The sequence below is a fragment of the Mastigoproctus giganteus genome, chromosome 9 (genome assembly GCF_048544385.1).
Source record: "Mastigoproctus giganteus isolate SK-2022 chromosome 9, ASM4854438v1, whole genome shotgun sequence".
Taxonomy (NCBI): Eukaryota; Metazoa; Arthropoda; class Arachnida; order Uropygi; family Thelyphonidae; genus Mastigoproctus; species Mastigoproctus giganteus.
This window is the reverse complement of record NC_143583.1, coordinates 49,303,342-49,321,225: the sequence shown is the minus strand read 5'-3', so window position 1 is coordinate 49,321,225 and position 17,884 is coordinate 49,303,342. Positions and strand designations below refer to the sequence as shown.

General features: G+C 36.3%; 1 protein-coding gene across 2 annotated transcripts in view; it reads right to left on the bottom strand.

Annotated features, from left to right (window-relative positions):
- Positions 1-16,746, bottom strand: part of LOC150080207 (uncharacterized) — a 441,155-nt gene extending 424,409 nt beyond the window's left edge. For both annotated transcript variants that reach the window (XM_090382091.1, XM_090382092.1), the window contains exons 1-2: positions 16,549-16,746; positions 6,388-6,462 (exon numbers count right to left, since the gene is read on the bottom strand). In XM_090382091.1, coding sequence (XP_090238217.1) covers positions 6,388-6,462; positions 16,549-16,593 — 120 coding nt within the window. In that variant the 5' untranslated portion in view covers positions 16,594-16,746. The remainder of the gene's footprint in view (positions 1-6,387; positions 6,463-16,548) is intronic.
- Positions 16,747-17,884: the final 1,138 nt, after the last annotated feature.

Below are 17,884 nucleotides of genomic sequence, written 5' to 3'. Positions count from 1 at the left end.
TTTGCATCTACATTCACACATGAGGAGTTATTCAGGAAGGGGAATGCCAGAAATGAACTAAACTCTGTCAGTGACCTAGATGATTTTTTAATAACTGAGAAGAAAGTGGAGGAGAAATTGTTGAAGATAAACATACGAAAGGCACCTGGGGTGGATGGGATCTAATCTGTTGTATTAAAGGAGGCATCAAAGGAAGTAAGCAAACCCTTAGCCATAATTATGAGACCTTCCTTGGACTCAGGGGAGGTATCCATGGACTGGAGATGTGCAAATGTGACCCCAATTCACAAAATAGGATCAAAGGGCGAGACAAGTAATTATAGACTTGTTAGTTTAACTTCTGTTCCAGTGAAATTAATGGAGGCACTGGTTAAAGAAGCACTGCAGGATCATATAGTCAAGACTTCAGTTATAGCTTGGACACAGCATGAGTTTGTTAAGTTAGAAGTCTTGTCTGACCAATTTGATTGGATACTATGATGTGGTTACAAAGCAACTGGATGAAGTGAATAACTTTGATATCATATATTTGGATCTTAGAAAGGCTTTTGATACTGTTGCACATGGAAGACTGCTGCACAAATTGGAATAGTGCGGCATTGGAGGCAAATTGCTGCTATGGATAAAGGGATGGTTGTGTGGGAGAAGACAGAGAGTGGTAATCAATGGACACTGCTCTTTGTGGACTAATGTTATTGTTGGGTTCAGTGTTGGGGCCATTGTTGTTTTCTGTATTTATAAATGATATTGATGATGGTATATCGGGCTTAATGTCCAAGTTTGCAGACGATACGAAGGTTGACAGAGTTGTTAATGACAGTATGCTGCTGCAACAGGATCTAGAAAAGTTGAGCAGGGGGGCTGAGAGGTGACAAATGAAGTTTAACATTGACAAATGTAAAGTACTACATATGGGACGCAGTAACCACAGAGTAATGCATTAACTCTGTGGTATTACACTGACAGTGGTAGAGAACGAAAAGGACCTGGAGATAATTGTGTAGGCAGATATGAAGTTTTCTGAGCAGTGCAGACGGTCTGCAAGAATAGCCCAGGGTGTCTTGTCAATGATATACAGGAATTTTTCTAGCATGGATAAGGAGGTGATTATCTCCTTGTATAAGGCGATGGTCAGGCCACACCTTGAGTACCGTATACAGGTCTGGAGGCCTCATTTTAAGAAGGATGTAGAGCTGTTAGAACGAGTACAGAGAAAGGTGACAAGATTAGTGAATTGAACAAAGGGTTGCTCTTATGAAGAAAGGCTTAAGTTTTGCAGATTACAGTGTTTGGAGACTAGGCACCTGCGAGATGATTTGACTGAGGTGTATAAAGCCTTGAATGATTTGAGCATACTCAATGCTGATGGGAATCTTCCTCTTGCTGAGAATAATCACCTGAGAGGGAATAAATTTAAATTGAGGAAAGACAGTTGCAGGATAGATGTGCAGAAGTTTGCCTTTAGCCAGAGGGCAGTTGGTTGGTGGAACAGACTTCCATCCTTTGTTGTGGAAGTTGATAGCCTAAAGAGGCTGAGCTGGACAGGTATTTGGAACGAATGAAGGGGTTAAATCGGAGTTTTTTTTTTTTTTTCCTTAGCTGATGCTGCATAAGCTTGCTTTCTTGCATTGTGTGCCTCTACTAATGCTAATGACAAACATTTACTTCACTGGCCACTAAGATCAACAGACCTCACTCCCTTAGATTTTTATCTAAGGGGTTTTGTGAAAGATTTTGTTTGTGCTTCCCATACCTGTCACTTTGCAAGAACATATCACTGCAGTTATCAGTCAAATCAGTGACAATACGCTGGAGAAAGTGACATGAATTTGATTATCGCATTGACGTGTGCAGGGTCACACATGGGGCTTATACTGAAGGACTGTAAGGTAACTGTTAAAAACTTTGATATTTATGCTTTCATTTGATAGCTTCTTTTTTACAGAAAAATGTGTATTTACTTTCAAATAAACTGTCAAAGTTGTCAACAACATTTTGACCTGTATTATACAATGTGTGCATAGTGCACACTGATTATTATTGCTCCAACAGAGAACAAATATGATAAATTCCAAAGTTAAAAATAAAATAAAATCTTTGGTTTATGTTTCATTAACTTGTATTTTGTATAATTTATATTTCCTTCTTTTAACTATTTCTAATAATACATCACTTCACTTACATTCACATGCATAATAACTTGCAAATTCTGCTCCAAAATTATTAGATTTATCAAGTATGGAGGAAAAACTATTTCCAAACAAACCGCTATATCTATGTCTTCATGAGGTTCAGATTCTTTCTAAGCCAATCAACCATTTCCACTACTTTATTATTGCTAGATTGCATTATGCCTTAACTTAATATTTCAGATATTGGGCTATATTCATACAAAATAATAAACATTTTACCATGGCCAACACAGTGGTTACCACTTTCCAAGCTTTCAGTCTTCCTAGAGATCACTTACACTGGATTCACTCTTCCATTTCTTTTTCGTCTATAATGATATCCACATGTGATTTTAGCTTAGAAATGGAATGTCAACTTAAAGCTTCCAGATTTTTAACTTTGAATTTTTTTTATTCGTCCTCTGTCATGTCAGTGGTAATTAATATGCACTATGCATGCATTTTACAATATATATAAAATATTTTTATAAAATTAAAACCTTATACTAGTATGTAACATTTAAGCTCTATTAATATATTGGTAATGCATACATTTTAAAGAATATATATATATAAATTTTTTTATAAAATTATAACCTTTTACTAGTCGTTAACCCTTTTAGGCCCTATTAATATATCTCTAACACCATACTGCATATTGATTATCACAGAAACAGAGAACTCTTCATCGCTGTTTTTCCTTTCAATCTGGCATTTGGTGTATTATGTTTGTTTGTTTGTTATTTGGTTTTTAGGAGCATTAGCAACTAAGGCCATATTGCTCCGGGATATGCGGTGGTCATTCCCTGACCTTTCCGTATCCTCCGTATTTGGTGGTGATGGGCTCGAACCCTGGTCTAATCAAGAAGCGTGTGCTACGCACTGCTGCTCCTTCCCACCTGGCTATGGAGGCGCCTTTTGGTGTATTATCTTGGCTGACCTTAATGCTCAGCTATGGAGGGCAGCCTCCATAGCCAAGTGGTCAGGAGCGGGAGAGCAGTAGCACATTTCTTTGAGTAGACAGGGGGTTCAAACCCCTGACTGCTAAATATAGTCAATCTGCCAACCCACACTGGACCAGCTTGGCAGATTATGGTCCATATCCCTCAACATGAATTGTTGAGGAGGCTTCCATCCTCCAGTGGATTGATAATGGCTGCAGTTTATCTTTTTTTATATTATCTTATGTATATATATTCTATAACAATAAAAAATTTACCTATGTGTATTCCATAAATTTAACTAGGTGTGTCTATTAGTTCTCACTACTCTTAGCCAATACTAATAAGATACTATATATATAATATGAATATAAATGAAGAATATGCCAGTGCATGGCAAGCCAAGTATAAGCAGTGGATAAAAGGTAAACAAGTACTTAACTCAGCAACAAGCAAACAAACAAAGAGGGGAAATAAATCGAGGTAAAGGGCATTGCAGAAGGAATATACTCCATTGTGCTTCTCTGGTCATTGTGTTTTGGTCTTCTGATGAGTTGGGGCACAATGACGGTCCATTTTATTTTTGTTTCACCCTGTTTGTCATATTGTTGTGGTTCATTTTCTTCTCCATTTATAGTGACATTTCACCAAATTTGGACCTAGCACCATTGGGTGGGGGAGTTGCTAAAAAATTTTAGCAACAAAAATATAAATAAATAAAATATTAGCAACACGCCCAGTGGGGGAGTTGGTAAATTTGAATTAATTGGAATTTTTTTAAATTCATATTATTTGGTAGTTTTATTAACTGGCAATTTTTCTAAATTATTTTAGGAGCATATTCCTTCTGAAATACTCTATCTTGATTTGCCCCCCCTCCCGTTTCTTTCTGAATTATGTACTGGTTTACTTTCAATTTGCCACTTACTTGGCTTGCTACATGCTAGCATATTCTTCATTTATATTCAAATTATGTTTCTGTAATGTGTGGTAGGTAATGTTTTGCAGCCACCGGTATTTGCTATACTGATTTTCTTTCTTCTTATTTTTTTAAAGTTAATTTTTATATGTATATATTTTTCTTCACTGTTGCAGCTAAGCATGGGGATACTAATAAGCATATATAATGGGAAAAATCACCTCTCTGTCCCATTACTGACAGTAGCCTATGAGCAGTCCTAGTAGCCTATCTACACTTCTCAAAAATTTTCATTTCAGAATGTACAATTACCTAGAGGTAATTGTACATTCTGAAATGAAAATTTTCAGATAAATGTAAAGGGATAATTTTTAGGTGACTGTAGAGTCTGAAAATCTCTTTCATTCACAACTACCTTGAGTTTGGTACTGCCCAAATGGTATGTTACTCTGGGATTAGTGCTAACCAAATGCAGTACATTTTAACATTAATTATTAATTAATGCTAAATTAATTTAGTAATAAACTTAATTTATTATTAAGTATTAAATCATAATGGGGACTTCATGAAATGTAAATCACTGAAGAAAATGTGAACATAACAGAAACCCAATTTAAGGTGTGCATTCAGGACAAGATTTCTAAACTTTAAATCACGAAAGTTCTTAAATTTTGGTCATAAAAAAACTGGAAGAGAAAATAAAACACTACTGTCAATTACAAATATTTTCTTTAATCTAGCAAAACTTTGAATAGCACAGTTCCTCAAATAACAAAAAATATGCTATTTTGATGTTGTTGTTGTTATTTGGTTTTTAGGAGCATTAGCAACTAAGGCCATATTGCTCCGGGATATGCGGTGGTCATTCCCTGAATGACCTTTCCGCATCCTCCGTATTTGGTGGTGACGGGCTCGAACCCCGGTCTAATCAAGAAGCGTGTGCTACGCACTGCTGCTCCTTCCCACCTGGCTACGGAGGCGCCTGTGCTATTTTGAAATACAGTGTTCCATGCAATAGAATAGTTTCTTTTTCTTCATTCTTAATTCACTTCACTTTACAGTTTTCTTAAAGTGTAAATGCAAAAGGAAACTGCTGTCACAAATACCAGAAATACTACTTTTTTAAATAATTCAGGGGAGATGTCTGCTTTGTTGGACATGTCTGTTGAAAGAAAAATTCCCTTTCTAGTTGATTAAGTCAAATTCAGACTATCTCACCATCAGGGTTGAAAAAGCACACATATCTTCAGACAGCCTCAAAGTCAACAACTGCTTCTTCAAATGCAGGAATTGGTGTTCCTCATCTACTTCACTCTCAGAATTCTTCTGTTCCTTCTCCTTTACGTTAGCATCACATATTTCTTGATTGCTCAATCTTGGTGATGTTAAAATGCTATCATCACACTTCAAAATCTGCAAATTGAATGTCTGTGACCAAAGGTAACTTTCTTCATCTTTGTCTCTAGCACGTACATCAATCATTGAGTGATGAACTTTGCTTTTACAAAATAACTGGCAATTTTTGCAGAATTCATTGCATGCAACAAATTCCTGTTGATGTTATGCCTGCAGGACATTCAGTTACAATTCACTTTTCTCCCTAGAGTAGCAACAGCCTTCTGAGCTAATGTCCTTCAAATACTTCATCTTCATTAATACATTTTTTCTTTTTAGGTTTTGGGACCTTTGTTTTAATTCCTAGTAATATCTTCCCTCTTCTAGTCCACAATCTTTTAATGCATAAAATATTCTTAATGAGCTTGTAACAGTCATGAGATGGAGAAACTTTCTCATTGACCAAAATTCAAATGATCAGTCAATTTTATGGGTAAGGTAATGATAATCATATAAAATATACATATGTGCGAAGGGTATATATTTAGTTTCAGATGAAATAAAAAAAAAAGTCCTTTAAAAATAATAATAAAAACTTGCTAAAATATAATGAAACATCCTTACAAACCAGCAGTTCTCGAACAATGTGTCATAACACACCAATGGGTTACAAAGAAATGGAAAAGGTGTCACCAAAAATCTGTAATAAGTTCATAGGTCACAATTAAGTTCCATATCCCAGTGGACTATAGTATAGTGTGCTGTTCATAAGAATAATGCACTACATTATGACAATAGGTAGAGAACTACTGCTATAAACTTCTAATTCTACATAAATCCCATCAAACATTTGTGGGGCACAGTGGAACACAGCATTCACCAGTCCAATCCACTACCTTGCTCCATTACTAAGCTCATCCTTTCTTATAGGGAGAGGGGGGTTTTAATTATGTTATGCAAGCAGTAGAGAACTACTGCTATACAGAGATCAGTGTACACAGGTATATGTAAAATATCTTACCTCTGATATTGGCTGTAACATGGAAGACTGCTCCAATTCTAGCAGTCCATCATCATATGTATCAATATTTTTCCCCTACAAGCAAATAATAATAAAAAAGCTATAATTAAAAATCTCTAAGTCAGAGATTTTAATGAATCTTAATATTCATTTTGCTAGCACTTCATGATCATCACATACATTTCTACATTTAATCTATGAATTTCTTTTTACCGCACAAATTTTATGGAAAAAAATAAAGAGAGGAAAGGAGACTTAAAACAAAGTTAAAAAAAGTGGGAGGAGAGTAATAAATATTATACAGTTGTAATTAAACTGAATGGCTAAGTTCAAAGAATATAAAACTGCATTATTAAGCACTGTATAAAGTTATAATCTTAGAAATTAATTAATAAGGAGATAATGGCAAAAGGTGCAAGTAAGCAAGCGTATATGCGTCAAAAAAAAAAAATATATAGTTCCCACATCACTTGTCTAATCCCCCTCTAATAATTACTCTAGTTCTTCCTTAAATTTATTCAAACTACTCATTTCCACAACACCATATGGCAGTCTGCTCAAACAATCAACTACCCATTGGCTGAAAGCAAATTTCTGAACATCTATCCTCAATTATCCTTTCTCAATTTAAATTTGTCCTCTTATATGTGTTGTCTAAGCAAGAAGAAGAAGAGGAAGAAAACTATCAACATTCAACTTACTCAATCCATTTAAAGCCCTAAACAACCCAACCAGATATCCTTGCAGGTGCCTAAGTTCCAGATGCTGAAATGCAAATGAAGCTCTTCTTGGGAAGAGTGTCCCTTTTTCTCTCATCACTAATCTCACTGCCCTTCCCTACACCACATGGGAATGTTTTAACATTTTCATTCCAATAGATCTATATATTTGATTACTAAAGTTAGTTATATCTGTGGATAGTTGAGGTCTTCAGCTTATGGAAATTCAAAGGTCAGATGGATAATTATCTATGTAAGGGGAAACTTTTTTATTATTTATTTTTTATATATTTTTATATTTTATTATTTTTTATTTAATTATTTATTCTTTTTTTTTTAGCTAATGAAGCAAAAACTGTAGCTTTGCTGAACTATATGGCTAATATGGACATTCCACTGTTATTCTCATCTATACAAGTTAGCTCAAAAAACTGACTAACCCTTTCAAGAAGCTCAGTCTTTCTTATAAGTAGCTGCCAGACCTGAACATATTACAAATGTAATCTCTCCACTGGCTTGCATAACATAATTAAAACCCTCCTCTCCCTATAAGAAAGGATGTCTATGAGCTTAGTAATGGAGCAAGGTGGATTGGACTGGTGAATGCTGTGTTCCGCTGTGCCCCATAAATGTTTGATGGGATTTATGTAGAATTTGATAGCCAGGAGAGCACACAAAATGCTTGGACATGATCCTTGAACCACTCCTTCACAATGCAGACCTTGTGACACAGGCCTGCATTGAGACCATATATCCAGTGCCATCTGGATACACAGTCACCACATAGGACAAAACTTTGTCCAAAACAATGCCAAGGTAGGATATGGCAGTGAGACTGTGTCCAATGGTGATGAGGGTACCAAGTGATGTTCATGAAACATCCTACAGGCCATGATACTGCTGCCACTGGCATGTTTTCATCCACCTGTTTAGTCTGGTTGCAGCTATTCACCTGCCCACCTATCTACTGGTAAGATGGAGCTGGAACCTTGATTCATCAGATCAAGCAACTCTTTTCCAGTCATCATATATACAGGAATGGTATTCTCATGCCCACTGCAGGTGAAGATGTCAATGATGATCTGTCAACATAGGCACAGGGACAGGTCACCCACTCTGTAGGCCTATCTGTGTGTCTGCTGAATGGTGTTCTTGGACATTTCTCAGTGTGCCCTGGTTGTAGACTACTATTAATTGAGGGAACATGAACCTTCTGTTGGTCTAGGCAGCATGTGCCAACTGTTTTTTGTCTTGACTGTCAACCAGTATGTATGTGTGTGTCTATTGATTCATAAGCTGCAGTGGCTCCCGGCATGTTGGGTAGTTGTGTGTCCCTCTTCAGATGATTCCAACCACACTGTCAATTCAGTGGCTCTCGAACAGCTAACAATGCTTACAGTTGTTGAGATTAGTATTAGCAATGGCCACAAGGTGCAAGGAAGTCTATGGCTTATGCGGCACCAGTCAAAAAAAAAAAAAAAAAAAGGAAAAAAAAAGAAGAATAAAATAATAATGTTTGAAGAAGAAAATTTAAAAAAATAATGAATAAAAGAAAATAGACAACCTATGCATTTTCTTCCTCCTGTACGTAATTATCCAGCTGACCTTAGAATTTCCCAACTGTCAGCCTCTACCACCCATGTAGGTAACTTATTCCAGTAAATTTATAACTCACTGGCTAAAATAAAACTTTCTGCAATCAAGTCTAACCATCTCCCCCATAACTTGAATTTATGGCCCCTAGTTCTAGAATCATTTATAACTATTAAGATTTCATCCTCATTCATTTTACCATGTCTCTCAGCTTAAACACCCCAATCCAGTCTCCTTTAAGGTGGCTAGTTTCCAAGCTCTGCAACCCACATATTCGAAGTTTTTCCTCACATGGACACCCTTTTGCCGATCTCACCAGGTGAGTTACTCACCTTTGGACCCTTTCAAGAAGCTCAATGTCTTTCTTAAGGTGCAGTCACCATACATACTTGAACACAGTAAGTATTCCAAGCGTGGTCTAACAGAATTGTGAAAGAGAGAGAGATGCTGGTCTCCCTTCCACAAATCATTTCCCATCCAAACTCTGACAGGTCCTTCCCTTTCTCCCATTGCACAGGCTTCATACTGATGAAATGACAGGCACCATTCATTCCATCACTATATCACACATCGTATGGAAAAGTGACACAACTCAAAAAATGTGATTTTTCAGAAAGCAAAAACAAAGAAATCATATAAGGTTTCATCTTAATTGTGGGGTTAATGATAAATTAGAAAAAAATTACCAGCATGATAAAGTACAATAAACCTTTCTAACAGATTTTATAAATATTAATTTCAAATTTGTGTTACCATGACTACCATAGAGGCTATACCATGACTTTGAGTTGTGTCACTTTTCTTATTTATTTTTTTATGATTTTTTTTTCACTTGACACTTTTAATATATGAAAGGTACCGAAAAATTAACATTTTGAAATACTTTAGACAAAAATAGTGTATTTGGTTAATTAACAAAAATATATTTTGAAATTAACAATGTAATTAACAAAAACAAACAAAAAATGTGATTTTAATTTAAAAAATTCAATAATTCTCTTATTAATCAAAATAAGGTTTAAGGTTTGAATGCCGAAACATAAAATGGTTTGCAGCTTTTAGGGATATGATTTGTTTAAAGCAGGTCCAAGATATCTGATTTTTTTTTAAAATCTGAAACTTGTATCTTCTTGGTGTAGGCTGATTTCAATTTGATAGTTTTACCCTGCGACGACTGATGTCTCTTGTTAGTCACAATTTTTTTTTAAGTCCTCTTGCTTGTACGATGTTTTTATGAGGAATGCGCTGGGACTACATTTTAAAACCTTCGGTATCTTTATTTCGCCTAACTTTACATTTTCATTATCTTCCGAGTTCCCATAATGCTGACAAACATTTTTAAAATTGATGAAATGGTCATGGGTCATTTCAGCTACTCTATATGGATTCCCTCATTTCTTTGCTGCACGTATTCATGTAACATAATGCCAAGGAATATAAATTAGTCAGGATTTTAATGCTTTCTTTGTGAATTTTTCTATCACGGAATGCACATTATCTCTTTAATTTTGCATATGTCCTGTAATTAGGAACATGTGAGTTGCAGACTTAATACTCAATGTAGATACAGTATGCACATGGCAACAGTGAATTTATTCTTCTGTTGTCCACTGCAGTTGTCTGAGTAGAAGGTAATCTCAAGATCAGTACTGTTCATGGATCTGGCAGTCTCTTCTAAATATTTGTAAACACAAGTGTCTATTTTTATGGCCCCCAGTTATCTTGACCCTCATGCCAGAAGCAACACTGTAATTTATCACTTTTAAGTTCTGAAATTGTAAAGTTATAGCAGTTTAATTTATATTTGTAATAGAATAAGGAAATATCACCCCTGTCACTCAGTCACAATTAAAAAAATGTCATTTTACCAGTGCATCAAATATAGCCTTGCCTGTTACAACTCTGGTGTGTCACTTTTCTACTGTGACCAGTGGTGATACCTGATTAGTAGAAAAGTGACACAATTGTATTCTACTGGCTCAAAATTGGAGTTAAAAATATGTCATTTTTTCCAAGATGTGGAGTCCACGCTAGTGCATTCTCCTATGATATTAACTCGAATTCGACAATTTTTGAGTAGTCACTTTTCCATACGATGTGCGATATATGCTGTGTTGGTCCATGGCATCACTCCTACGTGATGTGTCCACTTGTGGAGTTGGGTATTTATTATTATTATTATTATTTGGTTTTTAGGAGCATTAGCAACTAAGACCATATTGCTTCGGGGATATGCGGTGGTCATTTCCTGACCTTTCCGCATCCTCCGTATTTGGTGGGCACGGGCTCGAACCCCGGCCTAATCAAGAAGCGTGTGCTACGCACTGCTGCTCCTGCCCACCTGGCTACGGAGGCGCCTGTGGAGATGGGGGGGTCAATGTTTTGACTCATGAGTGTATTGAGGAACTTCTTCACTCCCTCAGATGCTGATTATAGAAGAATTTCCATTACCCTGCAATTTCCACTTTGAAACAGTCATCATCATCATTTGACTTTGCTACTGCTTGTATAGCATCGTGCTCTTGAAAGATACGATACCCCTAAACTGTACAAGCTATTATTTCCTAAATTTAGAACTTTACATTTGGCAGAATTAAAATGTAATTGCAATTCTTCAAAGATCAAAAACAAGAGTGGCTCCACCAGCAAAACTTAAAGAACACTGGCCAACTCAGAAGAATTAGCACATATAAAGTCCCCCCCCCAAGTCTTTTAGCCACTTCAGAATGTTTTACAAAATCCCAATACACTGCAGCTCATACAGCAACCAACTTCTCATAACATTTCTATCTAGCACCACCATAAGGAACATATAGTGTCTAATGGAGAAATTCCTAAAGTGTAGGGGTGTGCCCCTGGAGGCACAATTTTTTTTTTGAAGTGGGGCACTTTTTTTTTTTAAGGGGCATTTTTTAAATGAAATATGGACAAACCATCACACTAATCCAGGTATGAAACATTTTTTATTTATTTCTTTGAAATTAATGTATTCAAGTACACAAGTTAGGGCTATAAAATAACAAGACTCTTACAATAAAATAAACATAATAAAATATTTCATACCTTACAAGTTATCCTCATCCTCTTCAAAATAACTTTGAAGAGGATAACTTGTAAGCCTTTGGTTTGTACACAATGTTCTATACGTTTCTTCCATGCACAGAAATATTTCTGTAAGTAATCTTCTGTAAGAATTTTTCTGAATATGGACTGGAAATGGAATTCCCTTAAGTACACTTTTCAGTTTAGCAAAAAAGGAGCTAGGCATGTAGACTGCACATTCACACACAGGGATTTGTTTTTGGACCAGGAACTATTGAACACAGAGGACGTTGTGTGCTGGAGCATCCAACCATCCTTCCACAATTGCTTCAAAAATTTTCATGCAGCCTCGTCGGAACTTCAATGCAGTATGTCTCATTTGGTGGGATGTATTCATAATAAATCCTTTAATATCGAAGAAAACTAGAAGCATGGTTTTCATTTTTGATTTTGACATTCTTGCCCACGTCAGTCTGGAGGATTGTTTTGTCTTCCACTGCAGTCTTTTAGTTCCTGGGCTATATTGGAACACCAACTTTCATTGCAAGTAATTACAGTATTATTATTATTATTAGATATATGGTGCAAGGAAGCTTGAGGCTTATGCTGCACCAGCCAAAAAAAAAAAAAAAAATCCCGAGTTACCCTGAGAGAGAGAGAGAGAGAGAGAGAGAGAGAGAGAGAGAGAGAGAGAGAGAGAGAGAGAGAGAGAGAGAGAGAGAGAGAGAGAGAGAGAGAGAGAGATTGATTTTTTTCAAAATATCTTCACAAACTTGGAGTCTTCTTATTCTTTGATCTTCATTCAAACCTTTTGGCACATGTTTTTCTCATGCCTAAATTTTCAGTTTAAATTTGTCTATTTCTTTGTCCATATTGAGTTTGGCATATTGAGTTCTAATGCAACCATTCTAACATTTAAATGAAAATCACTTCTAATCAATGTACTTACCTGGTAGACATTTTCATCAGTTTTCATGGATACTGGATGGCCTGGTCGTTCACTGTCTTCCACATTCTCTCTTCCTTCGAAAAATGTTTAATGTCATTCAAACATGAGCTCTTGATATAATATCTTTTCCCCATAAACTTGACAACTCAACTTTTTGCCTTTAGCCAGTGGGCAGTTGATAGTTGGAAAAACTTCCATCTGTTGTAGTGGAGGTCAACAACTTAAATAAGTTCAAGACAGAACTAGACAAACATTTGGAGTGAATGGATGGGTGAAATGGGAAGATGTTTGATGTGTAAACATCTTTGGTGGCACCTACTAAATTTCGGAAAGCAGTAAAATCGATTTGTCACGATTTTGAGACAGAAATGACGTCATTTCCATTTAATAACAAAGAAAAATGGAGTTGGGAGAGGAGATTGCACAAAGAATATGGGAGGTGATATTGGATGCGCTCAGAGCTGGCATAAACCAGCTGGTTGTGGATAAAATTTTATGATTCGGGGCATGCCAATTAGGTGTTTTGGGCTAACCATCGCCACCCGTGGCAGAAACCTTTTAGTAACCAGAGAAATGGATACCTTGCAAATTTAAAATAAATAGCATGGTTTGACCAGTGCAAAGCATCATGGAAAGGCAAAAAGAATGGAATTCAGGAGAGAGAGAGAGAGAGAGAGAGAGAGAGAGAGAGAGAGGGTCGTGCAAAAGATCATGGGAGGTGATACTGGACTTAGTTGGAGCAGGAATAAACCAGATGGTTGCGGAAAAACACTTATGATTCAGGGCATACAACTTAGGTGGCTTTGGGCTAACAATTGCCACTCCTTGTGGCAGAAACCTTTTGAAATGGATATCTTGAGGCAGTGACCTTGGATGTGCTCAGAGCTGATTTATGCCAGCTCTGAGCACATTCAAGGTCGTTACATTACAAGTGCTTCAGCCTTACCAGTGCATGTAATGTAGGTGTTACAGTACACATATGTATTACTGAAGCAGTTTGTATATTTCTATCAAGAGGGAAATCATAAATGTTTTTCTGCAACAGCTGAGCCAGTCAAGAATATTTGAATCGGTTCACGATTGGGAGATAACAGACTCCAAAATTACATGTACAAGTAGAATCTTTTGCTTGTTATTGGCCATTCTCATTAAGTTGCAGAAGTCCTTGTAGTCATCAAGTTTTTGCATTTCTTTGCAGTTAGGCTGAGTCGGTTTAGCTTGGCGAGCTTTGGTTCCACATTCATCTCGCTGCTTGGATAATTGTAAAAGTTTTGAAAGGGGTCTTCTTCTCGCCTTGTAACGCAGTCGTGGTACAAGGCTATGCAGGTTATTAATGCATGCTTCGCCAGTGTCACCGTCGTCATTGACTTGACACATCGTCTTACATATTTCAATCGTTTTGCAAATGTCCAATTCCGATTCATACAATTTATCATCTAGTATGAGTTCTTGATTGTCATTGTAGATCTTGACATCTTTCATCTGACAGTATCTCTGTTTCCTCATTACGAAACAGAATGTGCAGTGTTACCATCTCACCCTTATACACATTGATATCCTAAGCCAAGTCATAGTTTCGATAGCACATTATGCACGGATACTGTCATTTCTTGCAGATCTCGTTTGCTCTGCATGTGTTTAATAATTCGCGACAAAACATGACAAAGTAACATGATCCAACATGATAGTATGATTGTAAACAAATACTTGTATTGTTGCAATCATATGATTCAACAAATGGCTACTATCAAATGGTAATTAGGCTATTGGCCTAATCTCGTCCAAACATTGATTCGGTAGAGTAAGTAGCAGGAGTGAGCATAAATTAAATCATTCATGGTTTTTGGTTTTAGCTGTTTGAAATTTTGTAGGTGTCGTCAAAGATGTTTACACATAAAACATCTTTCACGTGTATGGGTACAAAACAATTTTTTTTTTTTTTTTTTGGCTGATGCTATATAAGCTTGCTTTCTTGCATCATATGCCTCTACTAATGCTAACTTTCAGTTGATGTTTTCTTTAGTTTTATTAAAAATCTGAGGTCGATTTGTTTGATTCTTTTGTCTGTCATTTTACCTGCAAACTGCAAAAATGCAAGGTAATGAAAACCTGTCTTGGGCTAAAATGAATGAGTGTGCTAGAACATGACTTGGCAGATAACCAGGGAAAAAAGTTTAACTTTTTGACCTTTAACTTTAAAGGTCAACTGCTATGCCTTTGTTCATAGTTGGCAATTAGTGTGTATTGGCTGAGCACCAGTCTCATTATTTAATAGCCACACCTCAGGAGGGGTTCAAGCAAAAACCGGTCATCGGCCGCACGTGGTAATACTTTTTTTTTTCTTGTTTTTAAAAAAAAATTGGTTTTTGTGTTAATTTTCTTTCATTTTAACTAATATATTGTTATGTTACGTGACACTTTGTCTTCCCCGAATATATTGCATTTCTGTTACTTGCTGCTCCGAAAAAATTGCCATTTTGCTGTTAATTTTGTTGTTTGTTTTTCAGCTCAAACCTACTATTATGTCACGTTCAGTCATTGAGAAGAAGAAGAAGGGAGGTGGGGGGGGAACAGTGAGTGGGCGGAGTTACGAGCCATATGTCACTGCTTTCCCTCTTTTTCTTGACACCATTTTGTAAGGGGTCCATGGCTTTAAATCTATTTTCTTCAGTTTTAAATTATAAACGAGGAACCCTAGGCCTCATTCATAATGGAGTGGGCCTAGGTTCCTTGAGGTTTGGTAGTATCATAACACCAAACATTTTTGGAGGTATCTTCAATATTTTGGTATATAACATTGATTTTTATTTATTTATTTTTTTTTGTAGTGTTTATGAAGCAATCGTTAACATGTAAATTGAAAATGCATCATGTACACAGCCTATTTTTTTTTTATCATCTTCAACCGTTCTTGCATACTATTAAAAAGAACAAATGACCATACATTAGAGTTGTAACATGCAGCCTTTCTAAGCTTCAAGTTAAGTATGATATAAACAAACATCACCTCCACCAGGAATAGTTTCTGTGAAGTAAACAAGGTGCACCATAAATAATGCCTGAAGTTGCCATCATGCCTTTCCCAAAACTAAAATCAAGAGAAAGGAAGGAAAATTATATCCAGGTTTATTATACCATGGAACCTTTAAAAAAAAAAAAAAAGTCTCTTTCTTTTTTTATTCTTGTAAAATATACAACAGCATCTGTTTCTGTTCTTGATCTAACCACTCCTCAAGGATCATCATCCTGCTACCTATCTGAAAAAAAACTGGACGAATCCTTGATCTTAGCAGTGATTTCATCAGACTTATGCATGATGAAACATGACTGCTATCTGAATGGGGAGAATTCCACAGTAAGTGGCCATTTAATTCTCCAACAGCCTTGTTCCATTCGCCAATTCAACCCAAAATTACTTATTTCATTCCTCTATTTCTAACTCAGAAGAGAATACCATCCTTCATCCAACTAATATTTTTACTTATTTCTCCTCCTACCCCAACACACACAATACTTGCCACCAGCACTGAAGCATTTGTTTAACTACAATTTTTAGTCTTTGTTAGTTCGGCATATTGTTAATATGTATAAAAAAATATTTGGGTTATCTCAGAAGTGGGTTATTCTTATATCAGAACATGTGAAAGCATTTAATTCATACAATACACGCCGATACAGTAAATACCAAAGTAAAATGCATATACGATTAACATCACGGAAGAAATAAAGCACTTCGTTTAAGGTAATGCTAAGTGGAAGCATTTCTAAAACCCCAAAGCTACTCGCAATAGTTATAAGTAAATCCACGTTACTACTGCTGTGAACTATAGATAAAAGATATTCTCATATCACACTTACTTGATAATCCCGATCTTCGTGAAATCTGGAAAATCTTTCCGCCATTTTCTGCCCAAATAACCTTACTAAACTAAGGTTTCTTGGTATCACTTAATCGCTGAAAACGATTTCAAAATAACCAAAGAATAATAATTGCTTAAAACACGATCATCGTAAATTATTCAACAAATATTTTTTTTCTATTACTTCCATTTCCTATTAACTCCAAAAGTCAGTAATTCACAACACTCAGAAGACACAACTCGCCATATAATAATATGTTTCAGACACCAGATGGCGATTCGCCCAAGAAATGCAGTTGATAAAAATATTAAGCGAATGTGTAAAGCGTGTAGAGAGAGAGCCAAAGCATATAAGCCTAAGAGACTTCGTATAAGTGTATGAAAATTGTGTGTATTCTGGATTGTCTGCTGGACGAAAAATCCCAGTTTGACTCTCGCTTGAGACTGATTATTCAGCAACATCGTAAAAAAAGAAAAGGAACAAAAGGAGGATAAAAATTCTTCCCGTGATTTCTTTGTTTGCCTTAATTTAATTTACAGTCATTCTTTGCACATTGGACCTTAGTCCAGTGTGAAGAAAATGATGTTATTTGAAAGTTTTCCTAACAAGTCAGATTTTTTTGCAAATAAAACAAAAACAAAAATATTAGTGGAGGTGGAAATTAATGAGAAAATACATTGAAATCTATCTGCGTAGAGTGCAATTTATCTTTACTCTCCCAAAAGATGCAGTTATTATTATTATTATTATTATTATTATTGCTGCTCTTATATTATTTCTCCCTGATTGGGGGTTCCACCTCGTGACGGGTATTGCTACCAAGTACAGTACACAGGGTGGTTGTTGTTATATCTGAGGTTACTGTTGGTCGAGGAACTCTCTGACAATCCTACATGTGTTCAGGATTGTGACTTTCTGGAGTTCATTGTAGGTGTTCGCTGGGAGACCTATTGCTGATAGGCTGGTATGTAGGGTCTTTGGCACCATACCTGTGGTTGACACGATGATCGAGATGGTCGTTACATGTTGCATATGCCACATCTCTTTGATCTCCTGTCTTAGGTTCGTGTATTTCCTGATTTTTTTTCCCTATGGGTTTTCTGCAGGTTGCCCGTGTTGGGTACCGCTATGTCAATCAGATAGGTAGCCTTTTCCTTCTTGTCCACAAGGGTTATGTCCGGCCTGTTGTGCGGGATTATCCTATCCGTTATTATGGCGCGGTCCCAGTGCAGCTTGTGGATTGGGGTTTCTAGTACTGCCTGGGGTTCGTACTTGTAGTACGGTACACTTTCTTTGATCAACTGGTATTTCCTTGATAGCTTCTGATGTATTA